A 27456-nucleotide genomic window follows, 5' to 3' on the forward strand; every position below is an offset into this window, starting at 1 on the left:
AAGTCTATATCTTCTTCCTTACAATCACCAAACACTGAATTTATTATTGTTCAGTGTTAAATTTTAAGATTTAATATTGAACTATTGTTTTTCACACAGAGAGAGAATACCACACTGCAGCCTTAATGAAGCAAACTGAATAATCCTCTGTCATGTTTTTGGAAGTCAGGAAAAGTGTGTAGTACATGATAGCATGTAAGGACATCAAGAAATTACAACCATTAATGCTTAGCAATTCTAGCCAGAAACAATGTTACCTATATAATTTTTCAACAGTGTCAGTAGCTTTCATATAAATGCTTTAACCCCAGACAATCAGTAAAACAGTACTCACTTGAAATAAGAAATATTTGTACTTATATTGTTTCTGTGTATGAAGTTGCACACTGCACAAATATTAGGCAACTACTTATTTTACAAGTTTGAACATTTAGGTCTACTATCCGAAAATATGGTAGTTAACAGTACAATGTGGCACCGCACGGAGTGCTAAATAACAAGCCACAGCCTCTGTGTGTATTCTGTCTCTTTGTTTCATCATTAAGCCACCAGACATTTTGAACCTGAGCATCATTCAGTTTTAAAATCAATATTAAGTAAGTGACAGAATACATACAATTCATATAAGACAAAAATACTGCATGACATGCCTTGTCTGGGAAATATTGTGAGACACCATCAGTGATAAAAGTATTACATGACTCAGGATACAAGATCTCTCTGCAAGTACAACTTATAGTCCAAAATGTGGATCTAAGCCAGAATCACAAGGCATAGGATTGCCTTAAAAATGCATGAACCATGGGGCTCTGGTAAAGTTACATTGAGAATAGTTGGGCAATAGTGAATATGATGAAGCTTTCAAGACAAAAAATGTGGCTTGAGTGTAAAATCATGACTGCAAGACAGTGACACTGGCTTGGCAGGAATGATAGTGGACATGCAAAGATACTGAGATGTGGTGCTGGGCTAGATGGCAGGGACCATGGTGGATGGTGGAGTTCTGAAGGGAGACTGCATGCAACTTACGAGTTAGAGAGAGAGAGAGAGAGAGAGAGAGAGAGAGAGAGAGAGAGAGAGAGAGAGAGAGAGAGAGAGAGAGAGCTGGTGATGTCAGTGAGACTACACTGTGAAAGGCCAGTATTGGGATCATGTGTTGTGTACATACCCATAACAGTAGCATAGCACAAGAAGAGACACGTGGCTGCTGTCAACCAAAGCTTACATGGAAGTCTGTTGGTGTAGGGCTTGTGATCATAGCAGTGAAGTTATCGCTAAGTCATGATAGAAACTGCAACCTGGCTTTGATTAAACATTGTCTGTGGACCTATGTCAAGAATTCCCCAACTTTATAAATTATTTCCTTGATTTTTGCCCAGCTCACCATAACCTTCCTTAGTGCTTAAGAGTTACAGATCTGCTTTAGGCTGTTAGGGGTGAGCAAGAAGATGTGTGCTTGTTCTGTTTTCCAATACTTGAGTTAATTGTTGAAATTTTGAAAGACACTGATTTGACACGGAGTCTCTATGTTAAATGCAGTTGTGTACAGAGGCTCATTCCTTAAGGTAACCTTGTGGCAATCATGTGACATAATTTATGCTGTATCTAATTGCATTTCTATGTCTGTTATAGTTTTATGTGTGATTTGGGCACCCTATTAAATTACACTGTACAGCGTGCTGAGACATTGACAGCTGCAAAAAGATAGATTAAAACTGTGTCATTCACTGTATGTAACCTGACTGAAAGTTTGACGTGCCATGTATTTGTACCGTTGGGTAACTAACTGTATGAAAAGCTCAAACGCCTTTACTTGAGTTTGCTCTACATTATTAAGTCTGCTGTTCCTTACTTAAACAGAATCCATAGCCTTGTGTTTAACTGTGATGCTATTTGTTTTCCCTTGGTAACTCACAGCCATGTTCTTAAAGAATTGTGACTTTCGAATGTTTCTGAGCTCCTTTGATTTATTATGGCCATTCTTGTTGCATGAAGTGTAAAAGCTTTTCATTTAAATGCAATAGTCCTGTTTTTACTGGTCAGTCACGGCCGTCCTTGCTTAACGAAAATTTCTTTATTGATTAACTGATACTGCCATGTCTCTCAGTAAAATTTCATATTGTATTGTGTAAGTTATTTAGCTGTTCATTAATAATGGCCACTTGCTTGAATTATGTTGCTTTTCCTTTTACAGGTTAATTTAACTGTTTTTTAATGGTCAGTTATGGCCATCTTGCTTAATAAAATTTGCAGATTCAACTGCCAGTCAGTCAAGGACAGTCTCTCAGTAATGTACACTTCATATCATTTAAGTTATTTAGCTGTTGGTCAGTAACAGCTGCTTGCTTAATATTATGTTATATTTCCTTTTAAATATTTAACTGTTTTCTACTGGTCAGTCACAGCCATCCTTGCTTAATGAAAATTTGCATTTTTTTATACTGATACTGTCAGTTAGTCACAGCTGTCCTCTCAGTAAAATTGCACCCTGTATTCTGCTGAAATTGTTGAATTGTTTGTAATTTTGGATCATGGCCATTTTCTGACGAAATTGCTGTTAATAACAGTTCTGGGTATTGCTCTCAATACTGTGAATGAAATGTTGGTGTTTTGCAACTAACTGAATTTGCTCAACTGTGTTTCAGTTGCCCATGGCCATTTTACCTTGTAATAACTATGTTAAATTTATTTTTAAACAACAGAAACCCCACGTTGGAATATCAGCAGTGCAGGAAAAGCAGACTGCTACTTACTGTAAAGATTTTAAGCTGCTGACAGGCACAATTAACAGTCACTTACACAAACACTTATCGGCCACAGCCTTCATCAGAAAAAGAAAAAGAAAATAAACACACACTATTCATTCACATAAGCAAGTACACCTTACACAAACATGGCCACTAACTCCAGCAGCTCAGACCAATATACAACTGTCATGTGGAATGGAAGCAGCAATCTGGAGGGGCAGGGAAAGAATAGTGTAGGTGTGTGTGTGGGGAGGGGGGGGGGGGGGGGGGGGGGGGCAGAAGTGGTGCCTGGCAGGGTGTGCAGGGACTAGACTGTCTACAGGCACAGCATCAGGAAGTTATGGGGCAGGGAAGTGGGGAAAACAGAGCAAAAATTGAGAGAACTGGGGAAAGATGAACAGGAGCATTGGCAGAGGGTGGAAAAAAAGAGAGGGTGCGACACAAGAATGTGGAAGGGCTTGGACAGATGGGGTGGAAACTGATGGTTGGAAGTTTTGGGGGCAGTATATTACTGTAGGTTGAGGCTGCAGTACTTACAGGAAAGCTGGTAGTGGATGGGACGATCCAGATGGCTCAGGTAGTGAAGTAGACATTAAAATCACGTCTGTTTAGTTCAGCTGCATGTTGTGCCACAAGGTGGTCTACCTTGTTCTTGGTCACAGTTTGGCAGTGGCCTTACATCCTGGCAGACAGCTGGTTGGTGGTCAAACTAATATTAAAAGCTGTGTAATGATTGCAACAGAGTTTGTATATGACGGCCTGGCCACTGATGGAGTAGGATAAACTTGTGACAGGTCTAGAATAGGAAGTGCTGGGTGGATGGTTGGACAGGTCTTGCACCTGGGTCTTCCACAAAGATATGATTCTTGTGTCAAGAGGTTGGGATTGGGGGAGGCATAGGGATGGAAGGGATGGACTAACGTGATGTGAAGATGGTGCGGGTGACAGGACACCACTTCAGGACGGGTGGGAAAGACCTAGGGTAGGATGTCCCTCATTTCAGGCCCTGGCGAATTATGTGGTTCAGTTGTTCCAGTTCGGGCTGGTACTGGATGACATAGGGGGCACTGCTTTGTGGCTGGTGCTTGGGGATGGTGAGGGATATGACACAGGGGATCTATTTGCGGCCTAGGTCTGGGGGATAGTGCCTGTCCGTGAAGGCTTTGGTGAGACCCTCAGCATACAAGGCAAGGGAATTCTTGTCACAGCAGAATATGCCGTCCTCAGGTTGCCAGGCTATACAGGAGGGATTTTTTGGTGCAAAAGGGATGAAAACTGCAAAAATGCTGGCAATGTTGGTGGGTTGGTGAGTTTAATGTGGACTGAGGTGCAGATGGAACCATCAGAGAGGAGTAGGTCAAGATCTATGAACATGGCACACTGGTTCAAGGAGGACCAAGTGAAGTGACCAGGGCAGAAGATGTTGAGGTTGTGAAGAATTTAAGACAGGGTGTCTTGGCCTTGAAACATATCAAGCAGATATCATCAATGAACCAGGGGTTTGGCATTTTAGGATGCTAAGAATATCTCCTCTAGGTGGCCCATAAACAGGTTGGCATAAAAGGGTGCCATGTGGGTGCCAATGGCTGAGGCATGGATTTGTTAGTATACCTTCCCTTCAAAGAAGGAGCACTTGTGGGTTAGGATAAAGTTAGTAAAATGAATGAGGAATCAGGTAGTGGGTTTAGACTCTGTCAGTAAGACTATGAGCAAGAGGGATGTTGGTGTATAGGGTGGTGACATCAACAGTGGCAAGTAGGGATCTATAGGTACAAGGGCGGGGATGGTGGAGAGGCGGTAAAGGAAGCGGTTGGTATCTTTGACTTGGGAGACTAGATTCCGGGCAATTGGTAGGAGGTGTTGGTCAATGAGGGCTGAAATTCTTTCAGAGGGGCAAAATAACCAGCCATAATGGACCATCCATGATTCTTGGGTTTGTGAATTTTGGGGAGCATGCAGAGGTGGGTGTGCGAGGTGTCATAGAGATGAAAAGTTTAAGCATGTAATGAAGAATGTGTTAGGGTTCTGGGGTGGAATCACTTTGGCAGATTTTATACGAGAGGAATCAAATAATAACTGGCAGAGGTCTCACACGCCTTACTAACTTTATCCTAACCCACAAATACTTCTCCTTTGTAGCGAAGGTATACAAACATATCCATGGCTCAGTCATGGGCATCCACATGGCACCCTCTCATGTCAACCTGTTTGTGAGCACCTAGATGAGACCTTCCTAGCCTCCCAGAACACCAGGCCCCTAGTATGGTACATGTTCATTTATGATATCTCCATGATATGGACTCAGGGCCATGACACCCTATCTCCCTCCCTTCACAACCTCAACACCTTCTCTCACGTCTAGTGACCCACGTTCCTTGATCTTGACCTACTCCTCTCGGATTGCTCCATCAGCACCTCAGTCCACATTAAACACATCACCCATCAACACTACATGTGTTTTTGCAGCTGTCATCCCTTGTACACCACAAAATCCCTCCCATATAGTCCGGCCACCTGGGAAAGGCATATTCTGCTGTGAAATAAAATACATAGTAAGGTCACTAAAAATACAAAATCAGCAGGCTATGAGGCACTGTTTATCAGCACATTAAAACAGTGCAACCACAACATATCTAATGCCATGGCCGGAGCAGTAAACAATGTAATTGCACTAAATTGTTTCCCAGACAGTCTGCAGAGATCACAAGTAACCCCAAATTCCAAGAAAGATGAAAAATCTAACATTGAAAGCTACTGCCCTTTTTCAATCTTATTTGCATTTTCTAAGATAGTTAAAATATTTATACTAGACCAATGACATTCCTGAGTCAACACAATGTAATATATGAAAATCAGAATGCCTTTATGAAAAATAAATCAACTTCTGTAGCTGCAGCACAATTAATAGACAAAATAATAACTGGGGTAGAATATAAAGAATATACTACAGGTATGTTCCTTGATCTAGAAAAAGCATTTGATTGTGTCAATATCACCATGTTACTTGACAAGCTGTGGACTCTAGGTATTAGAGGAACTGGCTACAAGTCAATAAAATCAAATATGAGCAACAAGAAACAATTTATGCTGCTTAAAACAAACTGTGAAACTTTCAAATCCAAAATTACTCATATCAAATAGGGAATGATATATTGTACTATTCTCTTAGCTCTAAAACATGTATGCAGACAATGTGTCAACGGTATGCAAACAAAGCCTATGACAGTCTGGAGGTGTTGTGCAACAGCGTAAGTAATGAAATAGTCAGGTATTTCAATGAAACCCTTCTAAATGTAAGTAATTCAAAGACTGCACCAATGGAACTGAACACCAGGAAACAAACAAAAATAGGTATGAAATTATCTATAGGAAATGACATTGTAAAAAAGGAAAGAGTGGACAAAATTCTTGGAAATAACACTCTTCAAAAGGAAAAAAAGACAAAATTCTTGGGAATCACAATCCAGGACAACCTCAAATGCAAAGCATGTCGTTCCCAATATCGTCCCCAATCCTCCCACAGTGGTATTCCGCCCTCCACCGAACGTACACAATATACTCGTCCATCTTTATACAACCCCTGCTCCAAATCCCTACCTCATGGCCCAGACCCCTGCAATAAACCTAGATACAGGACCTGTGCCATACATCCTCCTACCACCACCTGCTCCAGTCAGGTCACTAACATCACCTATCCCATCAAAGGCAGGGCTACCTCTGAACCCAGTCATGTGGTCTACAAGCTAAACTGCAGCTACTGTGCTGCATTCTATGTAGGCATGACAACCAACAAGCTGTCTGATAGAAGTAAAGCTGTGAGGACGGGGCGTGGGATGTGCTTAGGTGGCTCAGTTGGTAGAGCACTTGTCCGCAAAAGACAAAGCTCCCGAGTTCGAGTCTTGGTGCGGCACACAGTTTTAATCTACCAGGAAGTTTCATATTAGCGCATACTCCGCTGCAGAGTGAAAATCTCATTCTGGGAACAAGCTGTCTGTCCGCATGAATGGCCATCGACAAACTGTGGCCAAGAAACAAATGGACTCCCCAGTTGCTGAACATGCTGACAAACATGATACATGATATCCTTCATTTCAATGACTGCTTCACAGCCTGTGCCATATGGATCCTTCCCACCAACACAAGCTTTTCTGAATTGCACAGGTGGGAACTTTCCCTGCAATACATCCTACATTCCCGTAACCCTCTTGGACTCAACCTTCATTAGTCACTGTCCTCAGCTGTCCAGCCCCTTCTCTGTTCCCATTCCAGCACTTCACAGCTGTCATACCACCACCACCCAGTCTTTTTATTTCTCTCCTTTTCAGCTACTTCCTCCCCACCTCTCCCCTGCCCTCTATCTAAACTGCAGCACTTCACTGTCTGCAACCCCCACCAAACTATCCCTCCCCCTCCCCACCCCAGCCTCCTCCTTACTCCCACCTAGTCGCCACTCTCATCATGCTCGCAGTGTGGTTTCAGTTGCCTGAGACTGCAATTGTGTGTGTGTGTGTGTGTGTGTGTGTGTGTGTGTGTGTGTGTGTGTGTGTGTGTGTGGGCACGCGCACACGCGTTTATGTGTGTCTATTGTTGATGAAGGCCAATGGCTGAAAGTTTTAATTGTGAGAGTCTTTTTGTTTTGCCTATCTGTGACTCCACATCTTTGCTATGTGGTGAGTAGCAACTTTTCTTCTCATAATATAATTCCAGATTTGCTTGAGAAAAGATCTCCCAAAATCTGTATCAAAGGGATCAAAGAAATAAAACATAGCAAGTGATTGAACAAAGCATAAAAGAAAATGTCTCCAATCTAATTTTCAAGCCTGCTTTCAAACTGTTCTGCCATGCATGGCTACAGCTTCTCTACCCTGTTACCATGGAAAGAGTTCATATTGCTAGATGAATGGAGCAGTGAAAATGACATATTAGGCTCAGCAGTAACTTAATGAATCAGTATGGACACAAGTCTCATCATTTCAATTTCACTTTCATTTCGGGCATAATTACATATTACACTCCAGTCTGTTCTCTGATACACTCATATGTTTTCCTGTCTCTCCTAGCAACTCCAAATATGCACATCTCTATCAGTTTCTGAGTGATTTCTGCATTTAAAGTCCACACCACAAAACCAAAAGTAAAAAATGGCTGACACCTTTATTTCTAGGTACACTGTGGTCATTCTATTTCATATCCCTACAAAGTTTGACATCCCAGCATTTTTGTGAGTTCACCGATTTCAGCTATGACTCACTCTGTGGTATTAAAGTCACTGGATAAAGCTTCTTCTTCTTCTGTGCAGGAGAACATGATATATTTTTTCCAAGTTCCATTATCCTGTATGTAAAGTAAATGACAACTTTTTTTCATTCTCAAACATTACATTATTCTGATTCACACTGTAAAAACAGTATCACCATTCTAATACTCTAATTCATAATAAAAATTTATAAGCATCACATGGCCAGTCAAAGCTATCAATTATACTTCCCAACAAAATTTTACAGCTCAGAATACCTTGTTTTTATTTTAGTTACAACTATTCTGTGAAAACCAACTCATGGTTATGAAATAAAAAGCATAGTAACCAATTTTTCGTAACAGTGCCTACTTACCCAGAAATGTAAGCAAAATAATTGGGAAAATGAACTGTTAGGCCACATGATGAAATTTCCATATACGATGGATTTTGAAGCACCTGGAAAGAACAAAATCATTTTTGATACAGCATGGTGAATTAATAAGTATCCATTATGTACAAGTTTTGAATGTTGCATGCTTTTCTTATTGTGAGGGACGGTATCCAACAAATGTGTATCACATAAGAAATTATTTCACTACACAATGGAAATACCTGCTATTCATTTGCTTAATTGTGTGGCTTAATGATGGTGGCAAAATATTCTGAAAGTAAAATGGTCCTACATTTGGATAACCAGAAACAGACTACTCACTATGATGTCAACAGGAGAAACAAAACTGGTGTTCTATGTGTCGGAACGCGTAATGGTAGATCCCTTAATTGAGTAGGTAGGATAGGAAATTTTAAAAAGGAAAATGCAAAGGCTGAAGTTAAATATAACAGAAATTAATGAAGTGTTGTAGCAGCAAGATCAGAACTTTTGGGAAGTCACTGCAGAGTATAAATACAATAGCAAATAGGGATACTGCATGATTAGGTCTTATAATAACAAAATAAGAATGCAGATAATCTACCATGAACACCACAGCACATAAAGTGCATTATTATAGCCAAGGTAGGCACAAAATCAACACCCACCACAGTAGTACAAATTTATACACCTGCAAGTTCCACAGATTACGAAGAAATTGAAGGAATGTACGATGAGATAAACAAAATCTTTCAGGTACTTAAGGAAGCCAAAAATTAAATTGTTATGGGAGACTGTAATTCTATAGTAGGAAAAGGAAGAGAAGGAAAACTTGTGGGAGAACATGGACGGAAGGAAAGAAACGAAAGGGGATATGTCTAATAGAATTTTGTACAGAGCATAATTTAATTATTTTTAATACTTGGTTAAAGACTCATGAAAGAAGTTTGTGTACATGAAAGAGATATAGAGGCACCAGACTTTTTCAGTTTCTGACAGATTACATAACAGTAAGATATGGATTTCGAAATCAGATTTTAAACTGCAAAACATCTCCATGACATATGGGGACTGACTGTATTTTATTTGTTATTAGCTGTATATTGAAACTGAAAAAAGCTGCAGACAGGCAGGAAATTAAAAGGATGATACCTAGATTAATTGAAACAACCAGAATTTGTTGTGAGTTTCAAAGGAAACATCAGGCAATGATTCACTGAAATAGGGGAAAGAAATAAAATAAGCACACAAATTGGTAGCTTTGAGAGATGAACTCATGAAGGTGGCAGAGGAGGAAATAGGCAAAACTACAAAGGCCAGAAGGATTCTTTGAGTAATACCCAAGACACTGAATTTAACGGATGAAAGTAGAAAATATAAAAATGCAGCAATTGATGCAGGAAAAGTTTGAAACTGACAGTAAATGCAAAATGGCTAAGTGGAAATGATTACAGGACAAATGTAATACTTGCATGCATGAGTAGGGGAATTAATTTATTTATTGCTGTTACATCTCACTCCACTGTCTTACGATTCTAAGGTGGGTTGCTACGTTGTATATTTATTTCAGGGTAACAATGAATCTATAATATTAAACAACGAAATTCTACAGCCTAATCAAAAGAAAACCTTAGAAATCAAAGCAACCATAAAGAGTGAAGTAAAAGTGAAAGAAAAATCCACTATCACAGAACCCTCTGCTCTATTTCATTACAATGATAATCAACACTTACATCTACATATCTACTCTTAAAGCCGCTGTACGATGTGTGGCAGGGAGTACCAGGCACCACTACTAGTCACTTTCTTTTGTGTTCCACTAATACTGAGAGAAGAACAACATTCTATATGCCTCCATATGAGTCCCTTATCTTCATGATCCTTATGTGAAATGTATGTTGATGATAGCAAAATTATTCTGCAGTCAGCTTCAAATGCCAGTTCTCTGAATTTTTTCAATAATGTTTTACAAAAAGTGCATCATCTTCCATCTAGTGATGCCCATTTGAGTTCATGAACCGTTTCTGCAATACTCATGCTTTGACTGAACCAACTAGTGTCTCACCTCTCGATTGCTCTGATTTCTTCCTTTAATCCAACCTGGTGGGATCAGAAACACTTGAGCAGTACTCAAAAATGGGTCACACTAGTGTTAGATACGTGGTATTTTTTATAGGTCGACCACCCTTTTCTAAAATTCTCCAATAAACTGAAGTCAACCATTTGCTTTCACTACTACTGCTCTTACATGCTTGTGCCATTTGCTTCACAACATTACTCCTAGACAGACAATCAGCACACTACCAATGCTGTATTGAATGTTACAGAATTGTTTTCCTATTCATCTGCATTAAATTGTATTTTTCTATACTTAGATCAAGTTGCCATTCATCACACAAACTACAAATAAATGTCTAAGTTATCTTGTAATCTCCTACACTCACTCAACGAAAAAACCTTCTCATACCCTACAGCACGGTTGTTTAAGAGCTACAGATTTCTGCTGTCCCTCAGATAATGTATGTATAAGGAGAAGAAGTGTAGTCCTATAACAGTTCCCCGTGGTATTTCTGATGATACCCTTGTCTCCAATGAACACTTGCCATTAAGTACAGCGTACTGGGTTCTATAACATAAAAAGGCTTCAAGCCACTAACATATATAGGAGCCTAATCCGTATGCTCGGGCCTTTGTTAATGGTCTTCAGTGTGGTGCCAAGTCATTACATTCTGAAAAACTACGAATATGGAATCTGCCTGTTGCCCTTCATTCACAATTGCAGGATATCATGCAAAAAACGGGGTAGCTGATTTCATCTGAGTGATGATTTTCAAGGATATTCTCGTATTTAAAGCAAAAATATGTTCAAGAATTCTGTGGCAAACCAATGTTAATGCTACTGAACTATTTTTTTACCTTTCTTAAATATAGGAGTCCCCTGCACTTTCTTTCAGTCAGCCGTGCGGTTCGAGTCCTCCCTCGGGCATGGGTGTGTGTGGTGTTGTTAGCATAAGTTAGTTTAAGTAGTAAGTCTAGAGACTGATGACTCAGCAGTTTGGTACCTTACGAACTCACACACAGCTGTACAGTTTCTCCAGTCACTTGAGACTGTGTTGGGTGGGAGATTCATGATAAATGCTAGCTAGTAAAGGACCAAAGCCATAGTGTACTCTCTGTGAAATCTAACTGAGATTTCATCTGGGCCTGGTGAATTATTTCTTTTCAACTCTTTCAGGTGCTTCTCTACACCAGGGATAGCTATTACTATGTCCTCCAAACAGAAGTCTGCACAACGGTCTAAAGACGGTATTTTTATACGATCCTCCTAAATGAATGATTTTTTAAACACGAAATTTAAAACTCGAACATCCTTTTTGCTGTCTTCTACTGCCACACCAGCCTGGTCAATGGGCAACTGGATAGTAGCCTTTCACCCACTTTGCAATTCCACATAGGATCAGAATTTTTTCTGTAAGTCCTATTGCTAGCATATGACGATGGAAATTGTTGTATGCTTTGTGCACCCCCCCCCCCCCCCTTTTTTTCCAGATACATAAATTTCTACTAACTTTTCCCTGTCATCATCAGCTCATACTTGGTAGAAACAAGACTGCAATAGTCTCCGCTTCCATGGTTTTACCAACTTTTGTTACTAAAGCATTGTGGGTCTTTTCCATCCTTAACCCATTTACTTGGCATTTACTTTTCCAGAGTGTGATTTACAGACAGTTTAAATCTTGCCTGTATTTCCATTATATCCATCATAATGGAGTGAAATAATGTCTGTTCATTGTCAAATGGTGTGCTAACAATTGCTTATCTGTTTTTTTCCTAATAAAAATACTCTCCTAGTATTATTTATGGATTTATTAACTTTAGTAACCATCATTGCTATGATGACCTCATGATCACTAACCCCTGTCTCTATACTGTTGATAATGTCAGTACTGTTGTAGATATAAGGTCCAAAATATTTCCATTAAGTGTGGGCTGTCTTCTAAGTGCTCAAGACTGCTGACCATGCAGCTCTTCACATATAAGTTTATTCTTATATTAAACTACTTCTAAATAATCCTGCATGGCTCGGCAGCACTCAAGTTTTTGCGTTACTGCTTGGGTTCTTATAAGTACTTTTTGTGCAGTTTAAACACCTGTGCACTCTAAATTAATGCATTACATCTAAATTAGCTTATTGATCACCACTCCATTCTAACTCGTCATCACCACTGTTCCATGGTTGAACTCTGTCTCAAGATTGTGCTGCTGCCAATGTTTTTCTCCTATGCACACCTCCAAACCTCACTGATCTTCACCCTTTTGGTTACCAGGTATCTTAGACCATACTTCATCAAGATCCCTATGTTCACTATGTGTAACTCACACTGCAGTGTTCTTGATATCTATTGGCAGTACAGTCCAGTAACTTCCATCCTCCAGTGCCCTGACCTATTTCGACCAAGATCAAATTTTCCACCCTGTTTCCCCTTTCTAGTTGGTGTAAGTTACAATTAAGTACCACATGGTCAAATGTCCCTATTTCTCCACAATCACAGATATTTGTTACCTGTCTCCCTATTTTGTGTACATGGATGGTGTAAGGGTCATGTCCAGTAGTGAAGTGAACCATTCCCTTAATTTGGTCATTACCCCTGAAATCACTTGCACTCAGTCGAATGTGCCCCTACCTAACCAGTAGCATGCTGCTTTATATCATACTTAAATGTGTTCAAGTAGATCCCCAGTATAGCTTGGACAGGTGTTGAACTGAAGGCCCCAGTTAGTCTGATGAGTACGCTCCTCTGCACTCATCTAACAATGGATTAGCAGTTTACGAGCCACAGCTGATGTACCCATACACTGCCTATCAAGCCAACTATAGTATTGAAGGCAGTGTTGCAGTATGCCCTAACAGCATGCAACGTTGTATTGTATGGTATTGTCTTGCAGAAACTTGTGCATAATTTTAATTACTTTTCTTGCTGATAGGCCTTACATATTTTTTCCAGTGTGCCAGTTTTGTTTCAGACTGAACTGCTTCATACTCTCCTTTAGCTCTTCTGTGCAGTTTTAATCTTTCTTCCTGTCCTGTTGAACATTGGTACATTCTCCTTGTGGCCTTAAGCACCTCAATTTTAAGTGCTACATCTCTGTGCTCCATGGTGTTTTAGCTGGTATAGTCACTTATTTCTTGGTAATGTAGATTTCTTGAGCCTTTTGAATATGCTTTGTAAGCAGCTGTGCATCCAAAAGTTTATGTTCAGCCACACTGTGGTTACTCAAAGTACCAAAGCACCTCCCACTCTATAGCTCTAATTAAAGCTGCTGCTGTTGGCACTGCCACTGCCGCTCTGTTATATCTATAGTGGTGTCCACTCCAACTCTCCCTTCATATACAGGGAGCAATTCCTGACATTCAGAACTATTAGCTTTTATTGTATTGGTCAAAGACATACGTGGAGCTGACTTTAGGTGCAATAATAATAATTTTACATCAACATTTGGAAAAAAATCTCACTTAGCTTGTTTAGGAACAAATGAAGAGACTTGGATTAAGGTATATTTTTTTGGATATGATTAGGCTGTATGACAGGGGCTTGAGTTCAATGACTTAATAGAATAGCAACGATTATACAGAGTGAATAGCTTTGTTGAATTAAGACTGCTTTACAGCAAAAAACTGTTTTTCAGTACTCCATCATTAATATGACAACCAGATATCTCGACATTGCTATGTGATGGTTTTAGGTATGAAGTTATACTGTGCACTTATTACTAAGTCAATACTAGCAAACTTTTGTGCCACTGAGGCAGTTATTTGGTCTCTATGTATGGATTCAGCAGACAAAGTGTATCATGACTTTTTCTTAACTATTTTAGAACCTTACTGATAAAATAACAATGCATTTGTGACCAGTGCTTTCCTATGATATTGTCACAGTTCACTTGTTATAGACGAAGGTATTAACTCTTTTAGTGTAATGTGATACTTACAGTGCTAAAATGCATAGTTTATTGAGTGATGTCGTACATCAGAACATTAAAAGATATCCCAACAGCCACGAATTGAGGAAGACTGCTGAGTTGCTGTACATCCCTTATTTACCCCAGAAGGTTGTGAATCAATTTAAAGCACAAGGAGTAGTACTTTTGAGGCTTTACAGGCTCACAAAATTCGAAAGAATTCAAAAGAAAGATGTTCCTCTGTGATTAACTGTTAGCTGAATTACCTTGACACTCTACCTTACTAGTTGCCAAGTACTTAGCGTCTGTATTAAGACAATTTGTGAAGAAATGCAAAACTGTGTAGACTTTATTGGTACACTTAATTCGCCTTAGTTAGGATGGTTTATATTTGTCAGTCAGTTTCAATGTGTTATCAATAGTCACAAGTTACCCCTTACTCTCTTTAACCAAATTTTTGTTAAAGAGCTTACATTTTTGTTCAAGCTTGCACTGCTTGTACTAAGCTTGCACTGCTTGTACTTAATGTTTTGTTTAATACTTAGTTTCATGAAGAAATTATGGCATTGCTACAGGTAACCCTTTGTCACCTTTACTAAATGTTTTGTTTATGGAAGACTTGAAAAAAAGAAAGAAGAAAAAGTTAGAGGAATTTGCAGGTTTGAAAACCACAGTAGTCTGCAAGTATGTTTAAGATACTTTTGTAGTATGACAAAATTACATTAATTCTAATTTTGACCCAACTAAAGTCAATCCATGATAACATTCATAGTTGCCACCCATTTTTGGATGTTTCAGTTCATAATAAAAATGATGGCACATTTAAGACATGGACTTACATCTACAAAAAAATACCTGCAGCCATAATTCTCATGCTTTGAGTATCTTTAATCTCTAGGGCACATAAAATGTATGAGCAACACATACCTATTTGTATAAAGTTTATGTATCCATATCACAGCCATTACAAAGTTTCAGGTGTGCTGAGAACCAAATATATAGATATTTTTTAAAAATTAGCAGTAAGATCTGTGAGCATTTCAGGAGGTAAATGAAGAGAGAGACAATTAAAGGAGAAAGAACAGAAATGGCAATAATAGCTAATGATTAGAACAGATACATGTATATAGGAGCACTCTCTAGATGAGCCAATGGAATCATTCATTATTGAGCATGTTGAGTGGGAACAGTGAGACGCAAAAATTGAAATCCAAATTACACTTTTAATAAAAAAATCTTTATTGGTTCAATGTCCTATGATAACCATTTTACTGTGCTTAAGTATGTTCAAAGTGGTATGATAACATGTTAATGTATTGTCTTTCCTTTTAAAAAAATTAATAACGAAAGTGTCTCAATGTACCCATGAATTTTTAATGGTGTGTACAGTGAGACAGTGCATCAAATTCTAACGAACAGAATAAGAAGCAAAGTTGGTCTCAAATGAAACAGCAGATTGTAGTAGCCATCAGAAAGATCGCGGGAGGCCCACATCGGCACGGCACGTCATGGACAGTAGTTGCCGCAAGTAGAGTCCCGTCCACCAGAGGGCACGCGAGAATTCGGACGCGACCGCTGTCGGCGGAACAACAACAACACCTCAGGCAGCACGGGCCGTGCCCAGTCAGTTAACATCGGGTATGCCTAGGACAGTCCCGGTCTACGCCAAGTGAAGTGGGACGTAAAACGTGAACAGTGTTACTACACAATTGATCCCATCCTCGTCGCCAACTGTGTAGTAACACTGTTCACGTTTTACGTCGCAGTTCACTTGGCGTAGACCGGGACTGTCCTAGGCATACCCGATGTTAACTGACTGGGCATGGCCCGTGCTGCCTGAGTTGTTGTTGTTGTTGTTCCGCCGACAGCGGTTGCGTCCGATTTCTCGCGTGCCCTCTGGTGGACGGGACTCTACTTGCGACAACTACCGTCCATGACACGCCGTGCCGATATGCGCCTCCCGCGATATTTCTGATGGCTACTGCAAGATTGTTGTCTTTTTGTCTTGCTATGTGTTGTAGTAGGGTTAGAGAATAACATTTTTATGCATTTTGTGTCAATGAACGAAATATCTGGAACTACAGGCATCATAAATTAGTTCTCTAGTTTCAAACTTTTCCTAAGAAATTTAACTTTCCTACAATTGAAAGAATTTTTCCTACATAATATTTTTTTTCTCAAACTCTACTAAAAGAGTCACCCACTTTGTGTGAGTGCTGTAAGTTTTCAGAGTTAACCATTTCCGGTTCTGGAATCAGTTGTCTGATCAAAGGTGTCATCATCTGAAGAATATTGCAAAATTAATTCTCTTTCGTCAGCATCAGTGTCATCAAATGGGAATAAAGCTCGCTATGCTTTACATCATTAATATCTTCTGTGTCCTTTTCATTTGTAGTTCATTCCTTTCTGGTGTGTCGGTCGCAATCATTGTTCTTCCTTTCGGCCATCGGCAACTGCAACTTTTTCTTGGTTTTGCCTTTGGGAAACCTCATATGTCTTCTAGAGAGAGATAAGACACTGGTGCAGATTTTCCATGTGATTGTGATAACTGGATGCTATAGACTGTGCTTCACTTTCATCATGTGATGGGTGTCCCACATCAGTTACAGGTTTAATGTCTTTTTCAGGTAATATGTGTGTTTCCACGGTTTCATTTACAGGTGTGTCAGTAATAGAGGATGGAAGAAAATCATCCTCATTGAACATATGGTGATTTAAAGGAAATATTACTGTCTTTTTAAATCCAGCAATGATATTGACAGGAGTCATTCCTTGGGGATATGCTATCCCCACACAGTGAGCAACATTGTAAACTGAAAATGTTTCCCCTGGATGAGACATCATTTACAGCAGCATCATAAAAGTATGGAAAGGTTTCATGACACTGACATCAAGAGGCTGCAGTTTATTGGTGCAATGAGGTGGAATTGTCAGAATCATTATCGCATTCTCTTTGCACAGATCTATTGCCACTATTGAGAGGTGGCTTTCATGATTATCCATCAGTAACAAAGACAGATTTGTTTTTGAGCTGGCAGAGAACTTGATGAAGTGATGAATGACCTTCAAAAAACATTCCGAGTTCATCCAGCCTCCTTTAACAGGAAGACCTACTGTGCCAGCAGGTGCTCCTAATATCATATGATCTTTAAAATTCACATGTGGAAATATGACGGGGTAGGCTGTTACTGAGAACATTTATAATACAACATGTCGTGACCAGTGTTCCACATTCTGCACTGGTTGCCTTGTTAAATTGTTACCCTTTAAGGCCAAAATCTTCTGGGACTTCTGCACAGTTGTTCCAGTTTCATCAAGATTGAAAATACATGATCCATCAGTAAAATTTGGATGACATTTGGCACATTAAATGTATTAAAGCTTGTAGCTCTAGGTAAGCTGCATCCTTCTGGGGTTCAAAGAGACAGTTGAAGGAATCTCTGTCAAAAACCTTTTATCCAGTTGATAGATGCTTTCTAACTTTCTGCCCGGGTTTTGGGTAAAACAATTTTATTTTTAATACTTAATACATAAGCTAAGGTACGGCAGTCATTCATAGTAAGTCCATAAAACATTTTAGAACACACAACTTGATATTCACACAAACTAAGCTCCAATTCTTGTGGAAAAATGCGGTTCACTGGATAGTTGGGACACTTGTTTAAGTGTTATCCTCACGATACCTATTGACTAACTGTTTGAAAGGATAAGCCTTTCAGCTCAGATGCACTTCTGATGCTTGATTTTACTTTCGATCACCAACATGACAGCTTCCGCCACAACATGACAGCTTCCGCCATTGAAGATTCTGAAAACATTCCTATTTCCTTATCAGTCTCCTTTCTCCTGGGCATTTCATAACCTAAAAGAAAAGTCTGCACACTAAAATCTACTGAAATCACTGTTTTATACAGCAAGCATGTATTGTCAGACCCTATGAACACGCACTGGGAACACATTCAGCTTAAAGCAACATTTCAATGAAGGGGATTTATATGTCTTGGAAAAATCATAGTTTTGAGTGACTAATGAAATGATTTGAAAATACCAATGGTCTACTCAGAAACCAGCTATGTAAATTTAGTAAAAAGATACTTTTCTTACCTCTGAGCACAAATATACCAACAAAAAAATCACAAGAATGTCAAGTATGAAACATGGAAATCCATAGACTAAATAATAATGGATACCACATTCACAGTAGGTACTAACAACTGAAACCAAAATTCCAGAGATAAAACCACTGTCTCACTGTTCCCACTCTTCCCTAACTCATAACAGCGCAAAGTAAAAGAATTTATCTGTCTTTATCTCTCTCTAATAATTTTCTACAAGGATTAATTTATCAAGAACACAATATGCTACAACAATAAAATCATTACTTACAATTCCAGAGGCTTCATCAAGGACTCTAATGCCAATTTCTAGTATTTCAATAACCACAAGTTTCTTTATACAATCTCTTTCTTTCAAGATGCGAGCAATTGCTGGCATTATCTGCTTTACATCGCCTTTGCTCCCTGTTTCAATAGCACCCACATACATTACAGGGATCCCAGGGCTGTCAAAGCAACAAATCATAAGAATAAATGCATTAGAAATTGTTATATATAAAAGCAACATTTACAAAAGTAGGCCAAGCATGGAAGATCAACATGATAATTACATATTACCCAAATAATGATGTAGCAGCAGATGAATTAAGGCTGACAGCAGCACAGAATATCTGAAGAAAATATCTTGGGCTTTCATTTAAGACTCTTGTAGTTTTACTATTTCAGCAATCCTCTCTGCATATATGCTTTTGAAACTGATTCATATGAGTGATACTCTTCTCAAAAGAGAGAGTGTTTAATGACTATCAAAAATGTAATATACAATTTACATGTATGTTTCTGTTTTTTCTTTTAACAAATAGTGCTATTTATTCATTTTATGACACAATCAAACAACTAACTAACAAAGAAATAGAGGGGCTGGCCAGTACTTACCTCAGCTCAGTACAGACGATAGAAACACAAAAAACAACCGAAAATTTAAGCTCCTAGCTTTCGGAATAAATGTTCCTTCATCAGGGAGGAGAGAGGGGAAAGAAAGGGAAGGAGGGAAAGTGGATTTAGTTACTCACAACCCAGGTTATGAAGCAACAGGGAAAGGAAAACAGGGAAGGTAGCAAGGATGGAGGCATGGTTGTCAGAGGGAAGCCAAAGATATTCTACTGCAGGTACTGTGCCAGCTTCAAACCAAAGAGGATGCATACAGAAGTAAAGAGGTGTATAGTATAAAGATGTAGGATGGAAAGATGCATGAATGGCTAAAGAGGAAAGGGAAAGAGGAGAAGACTGAAAAGTAAATGGGAGTGAGGTTGTTTAACGTAGGTTTAGTCCAGGGGGATGGCGGGATGAAAGGATGTGCTGGAGTGCAAGTTCCCATCTCCGCAGTTCAGAGGGACTGGTGTTGGGTGGGAGAAGCCAAATGGCACATACAGTGTAGCAGGTTCCTAGGTCCCTAGAATTATGCTGGAGGGCATACTCCGCTACTGGGCATTGGACATCTCCTAGGCGGACAGTTCGTCTGTGTCCGTTCATGCGCTCAGCCAGTTTAGTTGTTGTCACACCGATGTAAAAGGCTGTGCAGTGCAGGCATGTCAGCTGATAAATGACATGTGTAGTCTCACACGTGGCCCTCCCTTGAAACCCCCAACATCACCCCAGCTGAATCCCGTGCCATTAAGCAGCTGAAAACAGACCGCTCTATTGTAATCCTTCCGGCGGATAAAGGCTCCACAACTGTGGTACTTGACCGTGTGGAGTATGTGGCAGAAGGACTGCGTCAACTCTCCGACACCTCAACCTACAAAGCTGTTACCCAGGATCCCATTCCCTCCATTCAGACTGAGCTGCAGAAAATCCTAAAAATCCAAGGTCCCTCACAAAGCCTCACAATGGCTTCCATAGACTTACTCACTTACAAGGAACTGTGAGAGGGAGAGGATGTATGGAGTTCAGGGAATTACTTCACAGTCTAAATTCTGCTCTTTCTGCCATTTTCTAGAATTGTGTGACAAGACAGATTACAGAGCTGAAAGGACCCGTAATTTCTCAGAGAAGAGAATCGACTTTTTCAACTGAATGAGATGTCTAAGATGTATTCATAAAAAATGCGTCAGAAGTACCTCACAAATTGATAGCAGTATGCTAAGAAAACATCCCCTATGCCATAATATTGTCTCCACCGCCCTATATTTTTTCAACAATGCTGCAGGGTGTTTAGTCGTGGAGTATCTTCCTGGACATGCCAAAGTCCATATGTTATTTTGAGAATTTGTTGGCCTATGGTATGAATTATTATTTCACATCCTGCTATTAATCAACTGTCTTGCAACTTGCCAAGAGGACAGAGGGACAATGTATGATTACTGTGGTTAGCTGTTGCTCACTTACTGTGTGCCCATACATCACGACAATATATTCCTGAAATTTGATGTCTGCAGCTACCTAAGCTGTATTCAAAATTACAGAAATGCAGAAGAGTGGCAGAACTGACTGGGCAACAAATGTGGAATTAATCTTCAATAACACAGTTTATTTCCACAAAACAGGACCACAGTTTGCTCTGATGGGCGCTGAATAAACACAGTATGTAATAACTACAAGTAAGACAGAATGAAGGCACATCATTAATATCCTCACACTCAAATTAGTAACACACAAGTTCCAAGTTAACATTCACAATGATCACACCCACAACTAAATAGCACACTATTTCTAAGTCTGAAGTAATTTCACTAGATCCAAATTCTAAATTCAAAACACCAAAGAAAAATGTTAGAAGTCTCAAAGTGGGCACACAAAACCATATAGGATAGCACAACAGCTGCAAACTTTTAGTTCACAAACTGTATCATGTGCTTTATTTGCTAGTTATTAAGATAATTTGCGATGTAAAGCTTCCAGATTCAATAATTATGTCAAAAACATATAAATCTATAAATGTAAAGAGGTAACAGAACTAGTTATTAATCTTACCAGATTCTGTTGCCAGTGTAGCTTTTGTATGAATCCTTCTTCAGAGCTACAGCATACACATACACTAACATTCAACTAGGCAGCTACATTGTCCTGGCTAACTACATTGTGCCAGTACTGCACCTCAACTGGGCACAGGGTTTGTCAGACCAGTCGAGCTGCAGTGAAAGCACAATGTAGTCAGCTGGGACAGTGAAATTATACAGTTGTAAGTGCGTATAATATAAATGAATAGATAACATATCTACTCACCAAGTGGTGGCAGGAGAACACACAAAAATGTTTAACTTTTACAATTTTTTGGTGCCTGTGGCTCCTTCTTCTGGCAGAAGAGTTGAAGTGAAAGGGATACAGTTCAGAAAAATCATCCAGAACTGAAGGGATGAGAAGGAAAGACTCTTTCAGTTCAGAAAAGGTATTCAGAATCCTGGGACAGGGGAGACTTATCGGAAGGGTGGGAAGGAAAGACTCTTTCCTTCTCATCCTGTCCAGTACGTCTCCCCTGACTCAGGAGTCTGGTTACCTTTTCTGAACTGTACCCTTTTTTCTGAACTTTTCCAGTCCTTTTCCTTCACCCCTCTTCCTTCCCCTTCAACTCCTATGCCAGAAGAAGCCACTGCCTCTGAAAGCTTGTGAAAGTTAAAACATTTTTGTGTGGGTGTTCTCCTGTCGCCACTTGGTGAGGAGATTATTTGTCTATCCATTTACATTATATTGTCAATAATTGATTATTTTCGTAGTTGTATGTGTGTGTAATCTACAGCTCTGATGAAGAACTCAACCAAAAGCTAGAAATGCTGTCATTCTTCTTTATGTGACTGTTGACTATTCAGCATCTCAACTGATCAGCAAGATGTTACCTTTACTCCTTAAATTATTTTTATTCCACCAAAGGCTATTTATTACCATATTGAATGACTAATCTCTACACCAATCAATAGCAAGCAAGGTGCATTATCCATTGACAACTTTCTGGTCCCAGTATCAAGTTATGTTCATTAAATATTAATTGTTTAATCAATTAACTAATTATGTATTTCAAAAACAAGACTAGGTGAATAGCTCCTAAATTTGTCATCATATAAATTAATCCTTTAGACCATAAATTGCTACTTGGAATTTTCTTTCCAACAATGTATTTGGGTTTATCATAACTGAACTGGGACAGGTACTGAACATTCATATAAATTATGAATATCGCTGATTTTCTGTCATTTACACTTAGTGCCCTTACTATTGAAATTCCGCAAATCTCACGATCACTAATTCATGAAATTGTTAATGAAAAACTGAAATTTCGAAAACTTTGCTCATGTTGGGTACCCAAACTTCTTACTGAAAAACACAAAAAACAATGGATGGGCAGTGCACTTCAGTTTCTGGCATGCTACAATGAAGAAGGTTATGGTTTTCTTTATCGGATAGTCATGGGGGATGAAGGCACACTTCATCCCCAATGAAGGTTAAGCCTAAGCAAATCTCGACACCTCAAAAAGTCATGTGTACTGTTTTTTGGGACAGAAAAGGCATTTTGCTGATTGATTTCTTATCATGAGGCCAAACAATCAATGTACATGGTTACAGCAAGACCATTAGGAAACTGCACCGCGCAGTACAGAACAAGCACCAAGGATTACTGTCAAAAGGTGTTGTTTTCTTCCACAATAATGCCCGATCTCTCATGGCGAATGGGACCAAACAACTCTTATGAGAATGTCACTGGGACATGTTTGATCATCCTCTGTACAGCCCGGTCCTCGCTCCTAACGACTTTCATCTCTTCTTACACCTAATATCTGTCCTTGGTGGTCAACACCTCAATGATGATGACGAACTGAAAGAACATATTACCACATGGTTGAATACACAGGTGGCAACCTTCTGTGAAGAGGGCATACAAAAATGTGTGGCACACTATTACAAGTGCCTGCAAAATCTCGGAAGCTATGTAGAAAAGTAGTAGGCTCTAATGAGGGAGGAGGGGAACCACACACCATGAAGGAATTATTTGTATAGGATGGAAATCGATAGATGTGACGTACATGTACAGACAAACAAATCACACAAATGATAACAGTTTCAGAAAAATTTAATGATCTATTCAAGAGAAAGAGCTTCACAAACTGAGCAAGTCAATAACACATTGGTCCACCTCTGGCACTTATGCAAACAGTTATTCAGCTTGTCACTGATGGACAGAGTCATCAGGTATTCTCCTGAGGGATATCGTGCCAAATTCTGTCAAACTGGCATGTTAGATTACCAAAATCCCAAGCTCGTTGGCAGGCCATGCCCATAATGCTTCAAACTTGCCTAGTTGAGGAGAGATCCAGTGACCTGGCTGGCTAAGGCAGTGTTTGGCAAGTGCAAAGATAAGCAACAGAAACTCTCACTCTATGTGGGCAGGCATTAACTTGCTGAAATATAAGACCATGATGGCTTGCTATGGAGGATAATATAATCGGTTGCAGAACATTGATGATGTACTACTGTGTTGTAAGGGTGCTGTGGATGACAACCAATGGAGTCTGGCTATGAAATGAAATGGCACCCCAGACCATCACTCCTGGTTATTGAGCCGTATGGTGAGTGACAGTCAGGCTGGCATCCCATCACTGTCTGGGGTATACCCAGGCATGTCTTCGCTGGTCATCACCACTCAGTTTGTAACAGGACTCATCACTGAAGAAAATTCTACTCCAGTTAATAAGATTCCAGGCCAAATGTGTCCAACACCATTGCAAACATGTTTGTTGGTTACAGAGGTCAATGGTAGTCAGTGGAAAGTGCACCGTAAACTCAGCCCCATTTCTGTGGGCAGTTGCACATCAGTTCATTGATAATGACGAATCTGCTTAGTCCTCACATTGTGTCATATCTCCAGGGAAATGTTCCCTTCTTCATGCTGTGTTCGGCCATGGTTTACCTATTCCTTCCAACATCATAGAATAGTCACATCCCAATTCGCCAATTACTCCAACTGGTTTCTTTGAGCCCAACCGCATGCCCTCTCTCAAATGCTGACATCTGCTTATGTTGTTCATCCACGTGTCTGCGAGGCGTAGTTACTCTCCAACTGAGTACACAGCATGAAATTCACAAAGACTTTATGCCCTGGTATCGACACATGCCCTGTGCCCTATTCTTGTCAGCTGTGTGGTGAAATTGCACTGCAGCATCACATGTCATGCATTGGCCACCAAAGTTCACAGTTTTTCATTTTCCATCAATACCTACGTGATTATCCATTTGTGATAAATTTGCATGACTCCTTTATGGTGTATCTCTTTTTATGTTTTTGTCTTGGAGTGTCTTTATAATTTTAAAACATGTAACTTGATTCAGTCTATTTTTATAATAAGGACAGATGTCATTTATTTTTCTATCTAATATAAGATTAGTGTAAATAAGTAAGTGGGTAATGGAGAGTAATCAGGAGGTCAAAATATAAAATACATTTACCTGGAAGCAAGCACACTGAAATGCGTATCCCACAGGCTTCTCAAACATATCAAGTCAGAGTAATTAGATATCTATGAGGAGATTATGTTCTAAAAGGACATGAGTAAACGTAACTTTAAGCCACTTTTATGAATGGAGGGAGGAACACCCTGGTCAGATCACTACTTTCACCATCAATAGTTTATTGTCCTTTGCTTCCAGTAGTTTACTGTCCTTTGCTTCCAGCATTTCTTCCTCCCTATGGTGAATAACGTAGCTCATTGCTTTATGTACACTACGTGTATTCTTTTAAATATGCCAATGGTGAAATATAAGTCATAAATAACAAAATTTTGACCTTGCTTGATCACATTCAGCTCATTCAGTTAGTCCATAATGTAACAAGAAAGGAAAAATCCATACACCCTTCAAGATCAGAAAATTCAAGTAACATGTTAGTCTTTATTTCATTCCCAAAAATTGTCTTATCTTCACAGAGTTCCCACACTCATTTCACAACTTTGCCTAAGCTAAGCCACTGTTTGATACAGATTATGTTTATGAACTGCTCCATTGTTCTCCAAAAATGAGCACTTTTGTTTTCATAATTTCATGATCTTGGCTTGCTTCAGTTGCAAGACATGTTTGCAAAGTGCTTCTTGGTGTATAATAAACAGTATACATGTGACTGCATGCTCTGCGTGAACAGTTTTCTGAATGCTATTCAGTGGTCAGACACACCTGTCATTAAATTTGGAGACACAACAGCAGTAATGCTCCTCAACTTTTTCCTTGGAAGATCACATTATCTTGAAGGAGAGACTAATTTTCATAATCAGATCTTCTTCTCTTATGGTGTCTTTCACTGACATGATTAAAAGTGGTTCCTGAGTATCACTTCAGTTAAAATAACTTGGTGATTGACATTTCAGCAAGTTGAGTGGTAGATGCTGGCCAATTGTTGTTCTTTCTTGAGCACCAAATGCTCATTGTGTTGCCTGTTTTATAAGCACATCACTGCTGACTCCATGCCAGGAACACTGCCCCCCACCCCCATTTCACTATCTCCATATCCCACCACTGCCACTGTGGTAAGTCAATCATGAAGTTATTTTATTCACACTACATATTATAGTAGCCATTAACATTACAGGTAAAAAAATAGCTGTGCACTGTTAGTTTTGTCTAGTCTTTCCATCTGCTGTGAGGTAACCTCAGTTATACTGCTCACACTTATGCATCAACTGTGCACACAAATTGTGTGCTATGTCTTCTGTTCAGTACATTGTCCTCCTAGATGAGCTGATACTTTTGGACATACTTTGGAGGTGTTCCCTTCAAACACAGTTCTGTTGTATGAAGAACTCAACGACCACAAATGCCTTGCTCCTTTTTGCGGTACTATACACTACAAGAAAAGTAGCTTTGGTCATGGCCTAATCATTTTTGCTCTCTGTGGTAATTTTTTTTTTTTACTTCTACAACTGACTAATTATTTGGAATGCCACTTTATCCTTGTGCCTCAAAAAATATTATTGCAGAACCAGAAATTTTTATGTTAAAATGTTGTTTAAGTGTGTGCTCTTTGCAAACTAAGAACACAGCTTTATCACAACACCTGATTTCTCCACCCTTTTGTTTAATTTTGGCACTATCTATCAATTGTCCTCTTTTTTTCTATTATGCATTATGTTAAAAAGACTAACATAAAAGTCTACTGGCATAAAACTGCAATCTTCAAAAGAAGCATGTGGTAAATAAATGAATTGCTGAACTGTCGCAAGACTCTGAATGCAACTGCCACTGCGTCAGACTTGTCATCTGTATCTTTGGTCTCTTATTTACCTTAATTTCATTACAAAGTTGTGCACTAGTAGCAAACAATTGTTTAGAAAAAACTTATTCATTCGCTCACGTAATGAGAACTTGGTTTTACAGAACTGCATTAAGAACTATCTTGACAGTGTGGATCACTACTGCATTAATGACTTAAAAAAGATTAAATGAAGCAATTTTGAAATAGATATACTTTGCAGACAGAATGGTCAAATGACATCAAGTGCTGATCTATAAATGCCTGCAGACTAGGCTGACACTATAGGCTGTAGCTTGTCAACCATAGTTCTAGTACCTAAATGATTAATGGAAAATCTCATATAAAGATGTGAAACAAATACTAACAAAGAGAGAGAGGGGCTGGCCAGTACTTACCTCAGCTCAGTACAGCCGATGGATACACAAAAAACAGAACCGAAAATTTACGTTCCTAGCTTTCGGAACAAATGTTCCTTCATCAGGGAGGAGAGAGGGGAAAGAAAGGGAAGAAGGGAAAATGGATTCAGTTACTCACAACCCAGGTTATGAAGCAACAGGGAAAGGAAAACAGGGGGGGGGGAGGTGGCAAGGATGGAGGAATGGTTGCCAGAGGGAAGCCAAAGATATTCTACTGTAAGTACTGTGCCAGCTTCAAACCAAAGAGGATGCATACAGAAGTAAAGAGGTATAAAGATAAACACAACTATATAGGATGAAAATATGAGTGAATGGCTAAAGAGGAAAGAGGAGAAGACTGAAGAGTAAATGGGAGTGAGGTTGTTTAACGTAGGTTCAGTCAAGGGGGATGGCGGGATAAAAGGATGTGTTGGAGTGCAAGTTCCCATCTCCACAGTT

General features: G+C 39.4%; 1 protein-coding gene across 5 annotated transcripts in view; it reads right to left on the bottom strand.

The window, feature by feature from the left end:
• LOC126334821 (arylsulfatase G-like) overlaps nt 1-27456 on the bottom strand; it is a 262638-nt gene that overhangs the window by 178825 nt on the left and 56357 nt on the right. For all 5 annotated transcript variants that reach the window (XM_049997472.1, XM_049997469.1, XM_049997470.1 and 2 more), the window contains 2 exons: nt 18704-18878; nt 8360-8442 (listed from right to left, as the gene is read on the bottom strand). In XM_049997472.1, coding sequence (XP_049853429.1) covers nt 8360-8442; nt 18704-18878 — 258 coding nt within the window. The remainder of the gene's footprint in view (nt 1-8359; nt 8443-18703; nt 18879-27456) is intronic.

The sequence above is a fragment of the Schistocerca gregaria genome, chromosome 2, assembly GCF_023897955.1.
Source record: "Schistocerca gregaria isolate iqSchGreg1 chromosome 2, iqSchGreg1.2, whole genome shotgun sequence".
NCBI lineage: Eukaryota > Metazoa > Arthropoda > Insecta > Orthoptera > Acrididae > Schistocerca > Schistocerca gregaria.